The 17,650-nt window shown below is 44.7% G+C and overlaps 2 protein-coding genes across 9 annotated transcripts in view; one reads left to right on the top strand and one right to left on the bottom strand.

Annotated features, from left to right (window-relative positions):
* Positions 1–358, bottom strand: part of CAMTA1 (calmodulin binding transcription activator 1) — a 227,757-nt gene extending 227,399 nt beyond the window's left edge. For 5 of the 8 annotated variants that reach the window (XM_085242254.1, XM_085242255.1, XM_085242251.1 and 2 more), the window contains exon 1: positions 202–353. The gene's annotated coding sequence lies outside the window, so the exon portion shown is untranslated. Of the gene's footprint in view, positions 1–201 lie in introns of all 8 variants that reach the window. The other 3 variants (XM_085242252.1, XM_085242261.1, XM_085242257.1) reach the window with 3 other exon arrangements.
* Positions 327–16,076, top strand: DNAJC11 (DnaJ heat shock protein family (Hsp40) member C11). Its single transcript, XM_085242287.1, has 16 exons — positions 327–483; positions 3,546–3,675; positions 4,022–4,095; positions 5,269–5,370; positions 9,738–9,866; positions 10,559–10,681; positions 11,309–11,382; positions 11,634–11,823; positions 11,906–11,991; positions 12,390–12,506; positions 13,213–13,368; positions 13,653–13,722; positions 13,836–13,893; positions 14,539–14,681; positions 15,107–15,236; positions 15,820–16,076. Exons 1-16 carry the CDS (start codon positions 412–414, stop codon positions 15,843–15,845), a joined length of 1,680 nt encoding a protein of 559 aa, XP_085098413.1. The 5' UTR covers positions 327–411; the 3' UTR covers positions 15,846–16,076.
* The last annotated feature ends 1,574 nt before the right edge of the window (positions 16,077–17,650 follow it).

Raw genomic sequence — 17,650 nt, forward strand, 5'->3', positions numbered from 1 at the left:
GCCCGGCCCCGCCGCGCCGAGAACGGACGCCGCGCCCCGTCAGCCCACGGCCGCCAACGGACGGCGCCGCGCCGGGTCCCGGAGCGCCGCTCCCACCTCGCGGCGCGCCCTGGAGCGGAGACCGAACCGCGACGCGTGAGGGAACCGCGAGGAGGGAGGCGCCCGGCGGGCACCGGGCCGAGCTCCGGGCCGAGCACTCACCGCGGGATCCGCGCCCGCCGCCGCGCGCCGCGCTTCACGGCTCCCGGGGCGGGGCCCGCCCGCGCCTGCGCACTCGGCCCGGTCGGCACGCGGCCCCGCGCGCACGCGCGGTAGTCGGGCGCCCCGCTCCGCTCCTCCGGGTCGCAGGGGGGCGCTGTCGGGACGGCGCGGCGCGTCGCTCCGCCCGGCGCGGGGTGAGAGGTCGGGAAGATGGCGGCGGCCTTGGGGGAAGAGGCGCCGGACAACGAGGACTACTACGCGCTGCTCAACGTGCGGCGAGAGGTGAGCGCGGCGGCCGGGCCGCGCGGCGTCGCGAGGGGGCCGGGACCCCCCGTGCTCGACCTCGCCTTTGGTGCGGGCCGCGGCGCGGCCCGGGCGGCTGAGAGCGACCGCAGCGGGCGGCGGGGCCCGAGAGGCTGCGGCCGTGATCGGATCGCGGGGCGGGGCGGGGAGCGCGGCCTCGTGCGGGGCTCGGGGCGGGAGCGGCACCGAGGGGCGTCCGGGGTTCGACGAGGGGGGATCCTTCGGGTCCTTTCGTTTTGCTGCAGCGCCGGGACGGATTTGATACAAAATCAGCCCTCGGAGCCGCTCGCTGTGCTGGCAGCGCCCGGGGCTGAGCGTGAGACGGAGCGGCGAGGTAACGCTGTGCTAAAAGCAGCGCGTTTGAATGGATTTCTCCCCGGGGTCCGTGAGAGCCTGATCGTAGACCCGCCTCTGTGTGCTTGTACCCTCTGTGCCTTTTTGGTTCTTCGTTCTGGTTCGAATCAGGGCTGTGTGAACCATATGTGCTCATATTAAAAAAACAAAAGGCTGTCAGTGCTCTCCGGTTTCCTTTCCGAAGCGCAGCCCCGTGTTAGCTGGTGCACAGTGCCAGCAGGAACCGGTCGAGTTGCAGGAGGTCAGAAGCTGCGTGCTGTGCTGCAGGCAGGATCACCAGGCAGTGTGTGCACAGACAGACCGCGCTGCTCAGAGCCTTCAGCCCCAGCAGTTAGCATTCAGAGATGAAGAAAGCTTTTATTGAGCTGCTGCTGCCTCGAATGGTAGGAGTTTGAGATATAGAAGCAATTTCGTCCCGTGGTTCTGAAAAAATTAGTTTGGGAATTGATGTCAGTGCTTCTGGCCATGGGGGTGGCCTTCTGCATCTTATTTATGGAAGCCTTTCGTGTTTCTGAAGGAAACAGTCTGTGACTGTAACTGTACACAGAGCTGTCCAATGTTGTGCAGAAGAGACAAATGTCCTTTTTTGAAGAGTGCTGTGCAGCTCAAACACGAGTTAAGAGTCTGTGGGTCATACTGTTACATCAGCCAGCTGCCTTGTAAATCACACTCCCAAATGCCACCAAGGTGCAGACGCAAAGGTTAAAAGAGTGAGGTAGGAAGCGTGCAGGCGCTGTGACCGCCTGGGGGTGAACAGGAAAGGCTTAAAGGTTAACTTGGCCAGACTTTCAGCTTTGCAACGGATAACAAAAATTCAAATTGGGTACAGCAGGGAACTGCAAGCCGGGTTAAAAGGATCTTTGAGAGAGTAATTCCATATGAGGGTAGTTGCTTTGTTAATTATCTCCTTGCTAATTAAGTTCTGTAGTGCTGTCCTGCATAGCAGTGGTATGCAATAGGCAACGGTGCTGTATGCTGAGCCAGTTCTGTGTGGTGGGGCTCAGCATAATAGCTAACCACTGAGCTTTGCAGCCGTGGTCAGGAGAACAAACCTACTGAGCAACACATCTCCAGTGCGTATGTATGCTTAATCTTCTATGGATTTCAATCCAGTAAAAACGTGGCAAGTGTGAAACACTAAATTAAGGCATTTAAGCCCAAACAAGGAGGTGACACACATCTTAATTTTGTCTAGAATTTTGGTAATAAAAATGCAACTTACATATGGTTGTTACTGACTTATGTATTTCACTGCAATTTGAAATGATGTCAGTATTTCTTTAGTGGCTCCTAAGAGGTTATCTCTCATGAAATATTGAACCAGTGACCCAATCTATTCAGAGATGATGAAAGGCCCAATCTAATCTTGTATTGAACGTGGCATTTACAAAAAATGAAATTGCTCATTTCTATTATGTAATCAATAGCACATTAAACCATTTATCATTAATTTGATTAAGGAATGTCATTTTAGAGCTCTGTCTTCTCAATCTAGTTTAAATTCAATGTCTGAGAAAGCACATGGTAGTAAAAAGAAGGCAGCTGTTCTGTAGCTGCCTTACTGTCCTGGGGGTAGCAAATTCATCAGGTCCACTTCTGCTGTATCACTTCAGAAACGTAACATTAAGTCGTACAAATGCAGAGAAATCATCTGCTCTAGAGTGTCTTCAAGATGGAACAAACTTCTAGCTTCGAGATGCAAAAGAAACTGCACATTCTCCTCACCCTTTGAAGGATAAATAGTGCTGAAACACAAGGAATGAAGTCAGAAGCGGAGGCTACTAAGTCTCCCCTGGTCTAAGAGTGATTCTGCTCTGAGATTGTCTCCTGGGAGAGAGGAAGGAAGGTGTCCGCTTTGTTATTCCATTGATTCTGAAAGAGCCATCCAAAATCTCTATCTGTCTTTGGAATGAGGCCAGGTGCCACCTAAAATTCTTCATGCTGAAGGACACATTTGTTTTGTTGATGTGTGTAGTGGCTTACTGTTCTGTTCATCCACCTGTGGCAGCTGAGTGAATTTTTGAGGGGAGGTGATGTGCCTTCTTTTCTCAGAGCAGAACACAGTATCCTTGTTGTATAGCAATGGAAGTGCTAGGGAGTGTAGTGGTGAAGTGATTGCTTGTAAAACTGTTGCTGAAATGCTAAGTCATGGCCTGGAGCAGTGATGAGGCACCTGGTGGGAAGGCAGGACCAGCCCAGGGGAGCCCAGGTGCATGCAGTGTACCTGAGCAACAGGAAGGGGTGGAGCCAGGATCGTCCCCTTCCCAGCCCTCATTTAAGGGTTGGCTGTGGAGGTGAGAGCATCTCTTGCTGGAGATCCCTGGGTGTTTGAGGCCTTCCAAAGATAAACAGCTCTTTTCCTTTGGTTCTGCTTTTGAGCTTGTTCTTGTTTGCTGTAGCTAAAGACTTTGCCACCTTACTATTATCATGGTGCTTTTCATCCCATTTTAGCATTACCCACTTTATAAATAGCTTGAAAAATACAAATTATGTAACTGAATGCTTTGTTGACTTATATGGATGCTGTGTCCTACTGTGAAGCATAAATCTATTCTTAAACTTCTGTCAGTAATGGGGTGTAATGGCTGTTAAATTTCTCTTTTAAGGCTGATCTTGAAAATAGTCCTTTTTTTTCTTCTTCCATTATCCTTAGTTGTATTTTAATTCACTTTCATTGCTTTTCGTAGGCCTCTCAGGAAGAGTTAAAAGCTGCCTACCGCCGGCTGTGTATGCTGTACCACCCAGACAAGCACAGAGACCCAGAGCTGAAATTGCAGGCTGAGCGGCTCTTTAACCTGGTTCACCAAGCTTATGAAGGTCAGCAGAAGTCTTTGAGTTTGCCAGAACTTCCTAGGGGTTTTTTAAGCAGGCTTTGTCTTTGTGCTCTTTAAAGTACAAATAAATATCGTCACATCATATTATTATAATATTGCTGATTCTTAGTAGTGCTGTTTCCTTTTTCTGTCCTGCAAATCAGAGGAGCAATGTATTTGAAGTTCTGCAATGAATAAGATATGGAGTCCTGGTCTTATAAACAATCTTGTCACTATCTCCCTCACTTCTCTGTAGAATGAGTTTCCAGAATCTGCCTAATTAACACTGTTTTGTTGGCCTGTGATTTAAGAAGATCAAGTTCTCATTCTTTTTTGATTTTAATTTGCAGTGCTTAGTGATCCACAGACCAGGGCCATCTATGACATATATGGAAGGAGAGGACTGGAGATGGAAGGATGGGAGGTGAGAGAAATCCCATACTTTGTGGCTGATGGGATTGGTTAAATCCAAGTCTGTCTGAAGTTCTTGCTATATTGAGCTGCACTGGCACCTTGATGATTTAAAGCAAAAAAACAAACACACAAAAAAAACTTGTCTGCTTGTAGCAGAAATGCAAGTCACAGCTTGAAGCAGTGATTGAGCACGTGGTAGGAAGGCAGGGCCAATGGGCCAGTCCTCCAGAGCTCAGGTACATTAAAATGCACCTGACTGACCAGGGGGCTGGAGCCAGGGTCCATTTAAGGGTTGGCTTGGAGGTGAGGGGATCTCTTGCTGGAGATCCCTGTGTACCCGAGGCCTTCCAAAGGTAAGCAGCTCTTTCCCTTAATTTCTGTATCTGTGGCTGCTGCATTTGGGCTTGTTCTCATTTGCTGTAGCCAAAGACTTTGCCACCCCACTATTGTTGCAGTACTCTTTCTCCCATTATAACATTACTGCTAGAAAGCACTCTTGTTTTGTTTCTCTTTTTTGTTTTCTCTCCCTACCTTCACCCGTGAGCAACACAGTGGATTTTCAGAGTACTTGCTTTTTGTTGTTGATGGCTTTTTACTGGGGAACAAAAACCATGTCATTCAGAGTTCCCTGCCAGGATGTTATCGTAACAGGCAACGTGCTTGGCTGGGACAGATGCATCAATATCCCCATTTAATCTCATCTTTTTCATCTGTGTGTGTGTGTGTGTGTCGGAGGAAGCATGGGTGCAAGTTGCAGCTCTGTGTTACAAAAGTGTTACAAAAACGAATCTATCCATTCCTGATCCTTCCAGTTATTTAAGCCCCCTTGCTAGCCTCTGCTAGCCTTAGTCAATTACACTGTGCTGCTTGCTGCAAAATAATACTACATTGGGCCAAGTCAGTACTGAGATCAAGTTTGGGGTTAGTTGCAACAGTAGGTTAGTGGAACAACAGCAGTATGTAACAGACGTTTCTGATCTGCTTATTGCAAACTCAAACATGTTTTGAAAATCTAAATCCAGTACTTTTTCTGTCCTTAATTAGAGCCATGCCTCTTTAAAACTTTAATTCCCTGAAACATGCAGGGTAAACAGAGCAGTGGGGACATTGTGTGTTGGAGGGTCAGTGGACCTCAGTTCCATCAGCAGCGAAACACCCAGTATTTCAATTTCTTTTTGAACAGGTTGTGGAAAGGAAGAGAACTCCAGCTGAAATCAGAGAGGAATTTGAGCGTTTGCAGAGAGAGAGGGAAGAGAGAAGACTGCAGCAGAGAACTAATCCAAAGGTAAGCAAAGACTTCATGCCAGTCTCAACACTGAGTTCTTAAATGTTTAGGAATGCACAGGTGATGAGCCTCAATGAAGGGTTATAGTGAATAACCCATAGGTATTCACAGTTAGTGAGCTACTCTTTGAATGTGCAGTTTATCTGGATTATCTGGAAAATGTAGGGAAAACAACAGTTTTTGAGCAGTATTTTTTCCATTTTTTTCTTTCCTGTTTAAATGTTATAGAGCAAAAGTATCTTTCAACATTTTTAGGAAAGCATTCCTAACACTGAAGTTGTTTTGAATTCTATCCAATTATTCCAAATAAAATGTAACTCCTTGCAGTTACCTGGCAATTTTTCCCTTCAATATTGCTCTAGTGTCACAACAATGTGGAGAGACATTCAGATGCAGCTTTGAAAAGGAAAAAATGAGGCAGTTACTAAACCAGCTGGATAGATAACTGTTCCCTCTCACTATAGAGTGCTTGCAGTGCAGTGAGCAAAATCAGCATGAACGAGATTGGGGTCTTGCCTGCTTCACAGTTAGATCCTCTTTAAAGAAAGCTAAATCACGTTCTTTAAATGAAAATCATTGAGCATTCCATCCTCATCTGTCTGCTAGAGCAGCAATAAATCGACCCTAAATGACCCACCTCACTGCTGAATCTTGGCTGTTTAGGAATGGTCTGTGTTAAGGATGGTGCTCTCATTGTAACACTGGAATGGCAGGGAGATGTGGAAGTGATGATTGACATCTGTCACCTGCTGTGACTGGAATACTCCAGTAGGTTAGAATGCTAATGGCCTAGCAGGCTCTTGGCTTGACAAATGCAAGGCAGCCCGAGTCTTTGTCAGGATTGCCCTGACTGGGATTATGAAGCTTGTTGAATCAGAAAAATCTTGATTGTCATGCAGTGAGCAATACTATCCAAGAGTTGCATTGGCACTCACCTAGTATACTTATACTTCAGTCTACCTCTTATCTGTATCTTTCTCCTTTTTTCTTAAACTGTCAGAAACCATTTTGTATCTGGTTTTGTTTTTGGTTTTTGGTTTTGTTTTTTTTTTTTTGGAAGCCTCTGTTGGAAGCCTTTTCCTTCCATGCAGGATAGAAATGGCCCATGGTGGGGAGCCTTAATCTTCCTCTCTCCACCCTGAAGTAGCTGTGCAGACATTTCCATAGGTAAATAAACTTCCTCTGTCTTCAAACAAACAAAACTGTAGTGAGACACTGGATTTCGTTTTGCTTACAAATTCTTGATGGAAGTACAAAGGTCCTGCATCCTAAGCACAGGCTGTGGTTCTGTTCTGATGTCCTTGAAAGAAGAGGTCCTCTGTGTCACTGGCTTCATGCATGGGCTCTTACAGTGTTGCAGCATAGCTCGTGTAACCCAACAAAGAGATTGCTGGTTGATTAATTACTACTAGAGCTGGTTTGGAAGGTTGCTCTGGTCTTGACAGTCAATAGTTTATAGTCATTGTAGTCACTGTGGTTCTTTTTTTTTATAGGGGACAGAAGTGTGAGTTTAGGACTGACTCAGAAAAATACCCATCTGAGAAGACCTGTAATGTGTTGAGGTACTCCTTGGCACAGACTTTGAATCTGTGCTGGTCTTAGCAGAGCAAACTGAGTAATGCAGATCCCCAGGCTGCTGTGAGTCATATACAGATATTAGGAACTTATTTGTGCTGAAAGGGTGGCTAAGCATGAAGTGATATGTAAATATATGCCGTTGACATATTCTATCCAGAAAAGGATTTCTGGATGCCACACAATAGGGCAAGTCCAAATGTCTCTACTAGAGATGAGAGTGGTTGTGGTCAGGAGGATACTGACAGTTATCTCTGCGTAGTGCTTCACTGTGACTTCAGGAGTTCAACATTTTATCTGGGTATGTCATTGTGTCTGTGAGCAGTAAAAAAAAAAAAAAGTATCTATATTGCAAGCCTTGGTCTCTGTGTCCTGTGATAAAATTAGCCATCTGGGTGTTTACAGCAACTGCTGATTGGCAGCCTATAGAAATGTCTCTCCAGGCAATGTTCCTGTGGAATTAGGTAGCACAGCTGTGATCACTTCATACATGAACACAAGTTATCTTAAAATTTCAAACATTTTGTCAGTTCTATAAAATGGTTTCAGCAAAGTAAAGCATTTTAACCAGAAATGTTGAGCAATAACCAGATGTAGGCAATTTAGCAGGTTTCAAATTGAACCTATTATTTGCTTTTAGAGTTTTGTTTTTGTTTTCAAAGCTGTGTGGAAGGGTTGAAAAGTTCATTACTTGATTTGAGAACTGCTTCCTGTTTAGAGCAATAAATCCCATTATTTTCCTGCTGCAGGAGGTCGACAACTAAGAAATGTAGATTCCTCAGGGCCCAGCCAGGTTCCATGTGTCACTTCCAGAAGGAAGATGATCATCTTCCAGAAAAAACGATAAGGAAGGATATATTCTTCTCCTGCACATCTATTAATTTCATCATTAACAACTGTTTTGTGTTTACAGGGATGTTAAATGCAGGCAATTGTAAGAGGTGCTGCCAGATCACACTTCTAATGGTCCTGAAGTGCAGTCATGCCCTCCTGCTGTGTGGAGCACTGCTCAGCGTGTTGCTTGCTGAGTGTGCAGCCAACTTCTGAGCAGAGTTTGCAGCTTCTCCCTGCTGCTCTCACTTTGAGGAGGTTTTTCCATTTTTTTCAATGGCCCGAGCAGGTGGCTGATGGGAAGCTGTGAGGAGCAGTGCTCCTCTGTTATCCGGTGCCGTAGGGGTGCTGTTGTTCTCTGGGAATATTTTTAACATTGCCATCTGCTGCTTTTCCTGTGCTTGTGCACGAGCCAACTTCCTTGCCAGGACCTGTCGGTCTCTGAAGGTGACTTCACCTGCTTGGCAGGAGGGAAAACACCTCGTGGAGTCCACTGCTCCCTTCACCAAAAGGCAACTGAACAGAAATCCTGCTGCAGAGGGCAGGGTGGGGGCAGCTGAGGTGCTGCTTTCATCTGAATTGCTTTTGTAGGTTTTCATGCATAGGTTCAGGTGTTTTCCTTTTCACAGCTACGAACTGTAAAACACTCCTCTCAGTGAAAATGGAAGTTGCAAGATTTCATTCAAATTCAACATGGTTACTATTTAGTTTGAGAACCTTTGTTTAAATTACTCTGAATTTGTAATTCAGGGTTGCAGTCTGGCAGAGGTTCTGTGCTGAATGCAGCACCAAAACTTTCCTGTTGTGAAAGATGTTGGGCTTGTATATTTCTGAAGTGAGCAGCATCAAGCAAAGAGAGGAGTAGTTCTGTTCTGTTGCTGTGCATTCACCTGTGTTTAAATGTTTGATCAGTCAGTCTGGAGTGCATTTATTGGGATCTCATGGAGTCATGCTGGCCCTTCTTGCTTCCTTTGGCTCTTCTCAGTGCTTTGTAGGCATCTGGAGCAGCAGTGCAGGGTTGTGCAGCTTCTGAGGCACTTGGCAGCCTTGCTTTGCTCCACTGTTAGGTTGGCCTCGTCAAGGAACTGCGCAGCGCAGGAGAGGCTGGAACTGAGGCTGTAACACTTGGAGCAGATCCCTGGAAGGTGGTGTTGGAGGTGGTTCCTGAAAACTAATCTTCTGTGTAAATGGTACTAATCTGTCACTTGTGTTTCCTCAAACAGGAAATAAGTGTAATTGATTTAAAACTCAACAGCCTTCCAAAAATAAATTGTGGGGAAAAAAAAAAAAATCAGGATTCAGCTCTTATTCCAGAGTTCTGGAAATAATCACACTTCTCTGTGTTTAAAATGTATTTTTGCTGTGCAAGCAATCAGAAAATCAAAAAACAGCAGGAATCTTCACAGAGATACATGGTTGGAAGTTTGAATCCCATCAAACTCTGCAATCTAAGGTTCAGAATTCTATTAGAATGGAGTGAGCATGGGAAAACTCTTACTCAGATTGAAGTAAGAATTTGTTCTGTCCATAATCCACTGTCAGGATGTTCTTACACCTACCCTGAGTTGTGTTTAGTCAAACTGCTTGACGTTAATCCTGTGTGTGCACAGAGGTTCTGTTATTGCAAATGGTTATTGAGCATTTTCTATGGGTGGTGCTGCTGTCTAATAGATCTGTGGGAATGTTATCAGAGCCCCGTGAGGATATGTGACCCAGACAAGAATCTAATCATGCTCTTCTCAAATAAACCCACTCCTGCTAATGTTCCAAGTTGATTCCTCCTGGGGAAAAAAAGTGTTTTAATGTTTGTGTTCTCAACAGCATTTTTTTAACAGAATGTAATTGCAAAACAAGAAAATACTGAAAAGCAGTGTTTAAACTAGCAGAGTGTGAGGGTGCTGAAGCCATTTAGCCTGAGTAAGTTGGGTGTTTGTTAATACTTTGTTCCACTTTGTCCTTAGGGAACGATTAGTGTTGGAATAGATGCTACTGACCTCTTTGATCGTTATGATGAAGAATATGAAGATGTGCAAGGGAGCAGCTTTCCCCAGATTGAAATAAATAAAATGCACATATCCCAGTCCATTGAGGTAAGGAGGACAGGCCGTGGTGTTTGGTCAGGGTCTGAGAACACGAGGCACTGCAGTGCAAGCAGCAGAACGTGGAACATTGCTCAGGTCTCATCTTTCTTTACAGGAAGATCCATTAACCAGTGTGAGTGGGAGGAGACTCTGTTCCAGCAGGACTGTGTTGAATGTGTGGCATGCATTTGTGTGAGCACAGGCACAGAATTTGATGGCTTGTCTGTATGCTGCAATGCTCCCTGCTAGCAGGGAGGCTGAATTGTGATTAAAAGTGGGTATCTAGCTCTCTGTGAATGCAGGACAGTCTGTATATGAAAATGTATCATCCAATTGTGAGGACATAGGCAAGGAAACAAAGGGCAAATACTTCCTTTGTTCCAAACAGTTGGTGAAATTGAGTCTGCTAGTGAGACTAGAAGGAACTACAGCTCAAGATCAAGATTTAAGGGCTCATTAAAGCTGTCACAAGCAGCTGCTGCTATAAAACTTATTTCACACTTTGCTGTATTCTCACTACAAAACTTAGAACAGGCGTGTCTGGTTCAAACACCTGGATGACAAGAATGCAGCTGTATGATACTTGTCTCACTGTGCTTACAGTCTCTGGTCATCTACAGTTCTGGCTGTGTCCTTGTAAAATAGACATTACAATCCTAATTCATGTGTGTGTATTGGTAACAGTATCTTCTTTTTGTCAGGCACCACTGACTTCCACAGACACAGCAATACTGTCTGGTAACCTTTCTACCCAGAATGGGAATGGAGGTGGATCAATTAATCTTGCTTTCAGACGAGTGACATCTGCCAAGGGATGGGGAGAGGTAAGAATGCTGGATGTTGTGTTATACCCAATTTGTTTCAGGCTGCTTGGATTAGTTGTCTAGACATTTTCTCTTGAACTTCAGCTTTTTTTCACCTCTGTGTTTCCATTTCAGAAGATAGGGATAGCAGTGCTGACAAACTTTCTTGAATGCCCTATGAAGAGAGCTCCTGGGGATCTAGGTGGTAGCAGTATTTGTAGAGTGATGCTAAAACAAACACATTGTGTTGGATGGTAGAATAATACTTGATACATCCTGTTTCCCAAATACAAAGTTTTTCTTCATTTCTTTTCCTTCCCATTTCTTGGCCATGCATGATGTGCTTGGCTTGTGCTGACAGAATGTTACTTGTTGTTTCTTGGGCCCTTCCCAAGGGCTGTGCTCTCAGGGTATGTGCTTGTTGCCTGTGGGGCTACAAAAATGGCTTTCCTCTGCTCATGACAATCTTGCTCAGAGAAACACTTGCTATTCTGAGTGTGAAACTAGCAGAAAGGAGAGGATACTAAAATAAGTGGTGAACTTAATTCAGATGTTTTAAATACTCCTGAATTAAAACAACGCTTGTAAAGTACTCTGTCTCTTGATAAAGCTTATATTCTAACTGCTTAACACTGTGCATTTCAACAGTTGGAGTTTGGAGCAGGAGACCTTCAGGGGCCTCTCTTCGGTCTGAAGATATTCCGTAATCTTACACCAAGATGGTAAATAGTCAAAAAAAAAAAAGTTTAATGTTTGGCTCCTCAGTGTGGAACATTAACCATCGTAAATTCATTTTCATGTTAATTCTAGATTTGTTTTCTGTTCTGCAAAAGGTATCTCTTCTTTAGCCTTTACATAACGCTTTAGTGCTAATCAGAATGCACCTATTCCGTTTGTTAGTCTTCTATTTTAATACCACTAGATTAAGGGGAGTCTGTTCTACATCCTGATGAGGTTTACTTATTTCTTCTAGCTTCATCACTACAAACTGTGCTCTGCAGTTTTCGTCCCGTGGGATCCGCCCAGGTCTCACCACAGTTCTGGCCCGCAACCTCGACAAGAACACGATGGGGTACCTACAGTGGCGGTGGGGCATCCAGTCAGCCATGAACACCAGCGTTGTCCGGGACACAAAAACCAGCCATTTCACTGTGGCGCTGCAGGTGAGAATCCTGTTGCTGTATGCAGGGGACACGGATGCCATTCTGGGTGGGAGAAGTCTCAGCTTTTACTCTTGTATTTCAGCTGGGAATCCCCCATTCTTTCATGATGGTCAGTTATCAGCATAAGTTTCAGGATGAGGATCAGACGCGGATAAAAGGTTCTCTAAAGTAAGTGTGCAAGTGGAAATTCACGTTGCTCAGTCTCTTATCTCCTGCTCTTGTAGGTCTCTGGGTTCCACACAAACTGAGCACTTCTGTATTCTTTAGGAGCCTGCTTGTCTTTATCTGTTAATGACTGAAGTGTCTTGGAGGCTTAGCTTTGTGTCTCCCTAGTTAAGTGGAATGTAAAATAATGCTTGTTGCTTCTGTAATCTGTTAACTAGTTTACTAACTAAAAGGGCTAATCTCATCTTGGAGATGGACCATGAATCTTCCCACAGCCAGCATCTGCCCCACACAAATGCATTTGTTGTATGTTTTACTTGTTGGAGAATTACACTAAAAAGAATTCGTGATGAAAAATGTAAGTCTTCTGAGTCTTAGCAGTATTTGTTCTCTTGTTCTAGGGCGGGGTTCTTTGGGACCATTGTGGAGTATGGAGCAGAAAGGAAGATTTCCAGACACAGTATTTTAGGAGCCACTGTCAGTGTTGGTGTTCCCCAAGGAGTGTCTCTGAAAATCAAGTCAGTTAAAGATTGTAACAGTAGAGTCATACAAAATCATAACTTACGTTATTGCATTTCAAAAATTCAGGTGGGAGGGTTCCTATCTTAGAGCAGTGCGGGTATGTTGATATTCCAGTGTAAGAGTTTGCAGCTGCCCTCATCTGTAATACAAGTTGTGCCTATCTGAAACAAAATGTGCCTTCTGCTCATGTTATTCTGAGCCTGAACCACCTCTTACAGGACTGTTGTGTGTATGCATCAAAATATTCCAAACGTACAGCTTCAAGCTGGGGTATTATTAGTAAGGGGGTGGAAGAACTTAAAATATATATATATATATATATAGAAGAAATGTATTTAATTGCATTCCATTTGTGCAACACTGCACATTTACGTGCCTCAGTCAGTGAACTGCCATCGCTGAGCATCACCGAGGACGCTTCGTTCATACGGCAGTTCGCAGAGGCCCAACTTGTAAGGCTTCGTGTGCTGTAGTGCACTTCTGCGTTGTTGCCAGCAGAGGGCGTGCGAGGATGCAGGAACTGTAAAGACATGCAGGCGTTATTATCAAGACGACCTCAAATTTATCTTCTTCCAAAGTTTATAGTTTTACTCCTCATGTTTTTGAGATGACTTAATCATCTCTACCTTGCTTGTGTATTTAATCAAGAACGCTTAACTGTGCATTTCTTCTGACCTGTCATTATGTTCTCACTCACTCCAGGTTGAACAGGGCTAGTCAGACCTACTTCTTCCCTGTCCATCTGACAGATCAGCTGCTTCCCAGTGCTGTATTCTATGCCACTGTGGGACCCCTAGTTATCTACTTTGCCATGCACAGGCTAATCATCAAACCCTACCTCAGGGCACAAAAGGAGAGGTGAGCTGGCAAGGTTGTGTTTGTAATACAGAGCTGGGAAGTCCTGATCAATTGCTTCTGGGAGTCCGGTTCAAAGGCTGGGATATCCAGCTGAGGCATGGTGTTAATGCTGCTGGAAGGCTACAAAAATTCTCTGTAGGGTGGGGAAGAACCTTGAAGCCCAGCTCATTAGAGTGATATTGTGGGCCAGCTATAATTGGGGTGAACTAATAAACATTTGCCACTTTGTGGCTGAATCCCATTCACTGTGTAGACCTGATGTGATTTTTGACTTCTTCATCCAGAGAGCTGGAGAAGCAAAGGGAGAGTACTGCCAGTGACATCCTTCAGAAAAAGCAAGAGGCAGAAGCTGCAGTAAGTCTTTCTCATAACTAATCCCTTTTGAAGCTGGTTTTACTTGGCTTATCTCTCTTGGACTTGGTGTCTGACACTGCTTAATTTTTACTCTATCCCTTGTGTTCTAACAGGTTAGGTTGATGCAAGAGTCTGTCCGGAGGATAATTGAAGCAGAGGAAGCCAGAATGGGTAAAGATTATAACACCATTCATTACTTCCATAAATGTGGGTAGAGGAAGGAGCAATAAAAAGGCTGGGTAGCTGAGGGGGAGAAATGCAAAATGCAGTTGCTTCATTTCTACTTTTAATGAAGCATGGCATAATTGCTGTTGTGCATATATTGGGAAAATTCCATTGTGATTCATCTGGTGTCTGCACTTAGGGACACACCAAATATTGTCTTAGGAAAGGCTGCAGGATGTAAGCAATTCTGGCTTCTTTGTACAGAAGAGAAGTGTGGGTATAAGCATGTGGAGAAATTTTGAGACTATTCTGCTGATCTCTGATCTACACAGTTTGCTCTTAAATTATAATGGAAATCTGAGTGTTGATGTTTGTAAGCAACTACTACCAGAATCTTCCAAAAAGAAGTGGCATTCACTTGGCCGGTCACATCAGTGTGATGTTGAAGGCAAGTCATTCTGTCTTAGTACTGAAATACTGCTAGCAAACACGCAGGTATAAATGTTCTTCTGTCTTGAAAAGTGTGGGTTGAGTCAAGGTGGATTCAAGTATCACTGAAAGCAGAAGAAGGTGCTGGGATGGTCTCTCCATGTCTGCTCAGCTGTCAGTGGGAAACAGCTCATTGCATTTGTGATTTCTTGTGAAATGCAGGTCTGATTGTAGTGAATGCCTGGTATGGGAAGTTTGTTAATGACAACAGCAGGAAGAATGAGAAGGTGAAAGTAATAGATGTGACTGTGCCCTTGCAGTGCTTAGTGAAGGACTCTAAGCTCATCCTTACAGAGGCATCCAAGGTACGTAGCTTATGTCAAAGCATGTACTGAGACACTCGAGTGTGTGATTCAGAGTTCTGAATCTGTATGCTCTCCTCACAGGGTATTTCTGCAGAGTGCTAGGTTAATTTACAGAAGCCACTTTCCATGCAAGCATCACAAATCTCTAGGAACTTCCGTTTCTCTGGGCATTTCCAGTGTCAAACAGTACCTCAGTGTTTATGGCATAGGACAGTGCTACAGATTTTGGGGCTGTATACCAGAAACTTCCTTGGTTCAGTGTTTTCTGCGTTCTTGACACTGGGGAGATGACTTCTTAGCTTCTCATCTCATTGGCAACAAAACTTTTTTTTTCTGACACCTTATTCTGGTACTAATGATATTTTAAGAGTCATTGAAGAGTGAAAGCCTGTACACTGTTTCCCAGTCTGTCCTTCTCTTTAAAGGCTGGGTTGCCGGGTTTCTATGACCCCTGTGTGGGTGAGGAGAAGAGTTTGAAAGTGCTTTATCAGTTCCGGGGAGTTCTGCACCAAGTGATGTCAGCTGACAACGAGGCCCTTAGGATACCAAAGCAATGTAAGTAACAGGGACTACCGTGCTTCCTCCTTCAGGAAGAGCTGGGGTTACTGAAATGGACTGGGGTGGCTATGGTGTGTCTGCAACCATTAAGGAGCTCAGCTGCAGCATTGCAGTTATTAATACCACCTGAACTTAAATATCCAACCTGAGTTTAAAAGAAAGCAGCTTCCAGCAGCTGCTGTTATCCCTACAGGCGATTCACAGCACCAGGTAGCCCACTGGGACTGATCTGAAAGCAGGCTCGAGGCCTGTACCAGATTTCTTTCCCATCTGCATTTTATCTGTGTGTCAAGATGTTCACCCTATCAAGGTGACTTTGTGAATTGTCCACTGACACTTTGCTGGCACCATGTAGCCCTGGGCAGTTGGCTGAGGGGCACAGTACTGTTAACTCCAGATCGCTTCCACGGCCCAATTTGAGGAGTATATCCAGTTTACAAATCTGTCATAAATAGTGGAGTTGTAAATGAATCATGTTTAATTAGTGGCCAGAATTGTTTGTCTGTTCCTGCTACAGTAGTTAAGTTCAGGCAAGGATGATGAGAGTGGCGTGTATCCATTTACTCTTCTCATTCAACAGCTCACAGAATCGATGCAGATGGCTAATCTGATGGGAGCGTGCACATCTGTTACAGTACCTGGGTCAGTGGAGACAGCAAAACCTTCCCCCAGATGCTACAAGCTTGAACAGAGACATTTTTATTTTTATCTGTATAGCAGGTGGTGGCCTACCAGTCATGTTAGGATCAAAAATGAGAGAACCTGCTTCCTGAGGTGGCTTCAAAGCAATACTTCTCAATTGTGGCTCAGTAATCAATAAAGCAATGTGACTCTGAACGTGCAGTACTTTCTGCTGAGGTTGTGTGAGCAGGCTCTGAGCACCATCCATCATGCAGCCAAATCTTTCCTGCAGCAATTTGGCCCAGTCTGTTCGTGCAGCCTCGCATAGCCTTCTGTACTCAGCAAGACAGAAGACCTGTTCCTACTACTGTGTGCTTACTGAGGTAGGTAACATGCCTTTTTTCACACCTGAGTAAAAATTCTTTGTTAAGGCCACCTCCTGGGAGTTCTCTGTGTAAATCCTTTTGTTGGAAAGAGGGCAGAGATTGTTTTCCATCCTAATTCTGTATTTGAAATGCACTTGTTAAGAACAAGTATGTTTGGAACAGAGTTCTTTGCTTTTTGTAATGACACGGACCTCTTCCACATGAATCCATTCAGCTGCTCATCTCAAACACTGCTCTACCAGACAAGGACACTGGGTGTAATTATCTTATTAATTCATTTTCCTGTCAAGGTGTTCAGGAAACCAGGAAAGCAAAGCGGGGAGAAAGACAGCGATTCATCTTATTTCTAGGGGAAAAAGGAGCGTAGTTCATATGAATAAACCAGACCAAAGGGAGGAGAGGTGCAAAATGGGGTAAAGAGCTGAAAACGTTCAACTCAGCTGCCACTTCTGATGCAGCATCAGTTGTGACATCAATCTGTTGGATTTGTCCTGCATGAAAGCCGTGCTGTTAATTTACCAGCAGAAAGGGCAGTCCTGTTCTAGTGCCACAGCAGGTGGAAGTGGCAGCCATGTGGTATTGCTGTGTATGTCAGTGCTGCCAGAGTTTTGGTGGGAGTTTTGTGGTGGTTTTCTTACAGAGAAAAGGAATAATCAAGGCTGTTTCTGAGTCACAGCTCTGCTCTCAGTGAATCCTAGGGCAGCCTCCACTGCTTACGTGGGAGAGACAGGAAACAAAGGATCTTGGCTGTGTGCTGTTGCTATTACCACGAATCACTTCCTGACATGTACCTGACCCCTTTTTCTTCTTGAGTGCCATTCTCTCTGCTCGAGTCACGGTCTTAAATGCCCTACTGCACGTAATTTTAACAGGACAACTAAGTTTCTAAAACCAGACTCAATTGAGCTAGGCTGCAAGGAACTTCTCCCTCCAGCACAAGTTCATACAACTACGTGTTCACTTATAAAAGTAAAACAAGGCTCTTCAATTGCGACCAGTTCCTGGTGTAGGACTTTATTTCACAGATGACCAATGTTCTGTTTTTTCTGATACTAAATGTAAAATGTGCAATAAATTATATTCAGCTGAGAACTAGCCCATGTCCCATTTTCATCTTCTGGGCAGCATTGAGAATAAACTCCATAAAGTAAGGGTTGCAAGTTTTATGAATTTAACTGCCCCCTTTGTTACATTCTGCTTCCTCCTCTCTTGTGCTCACTTACACCTACTGCTCAGTGAAAGGACAAGAACTGCCACCAGAATTGCCTTTTTCGTGTCTTGTGTCTGCCTGAAGTGAGTGGCCAGCAGTGAGAGTTATTCTGTGTTGACTGGGATGTAACAAAATGCTCCATGTGGGAGTGCTGGGAAGTAGGAGTTCTGCAGTGGCAAGTGCAACCTCGTGAC

The sequence above is a fragment of the Meleagris gallopavo genome, chromosome 23 (genome assembly GCF_905368555.1).
Source record: "Meleagris gallopavo chromosome 23, MGAL_WU_HG_1.1, whole genome shotgun sequence".
Classification (NCBI taxonomy): Eukaryota; Metazoa; Chordata; class Aves; order Galliformes; family Phasianidae; genus Meleagris; species Meleagris gallopavo.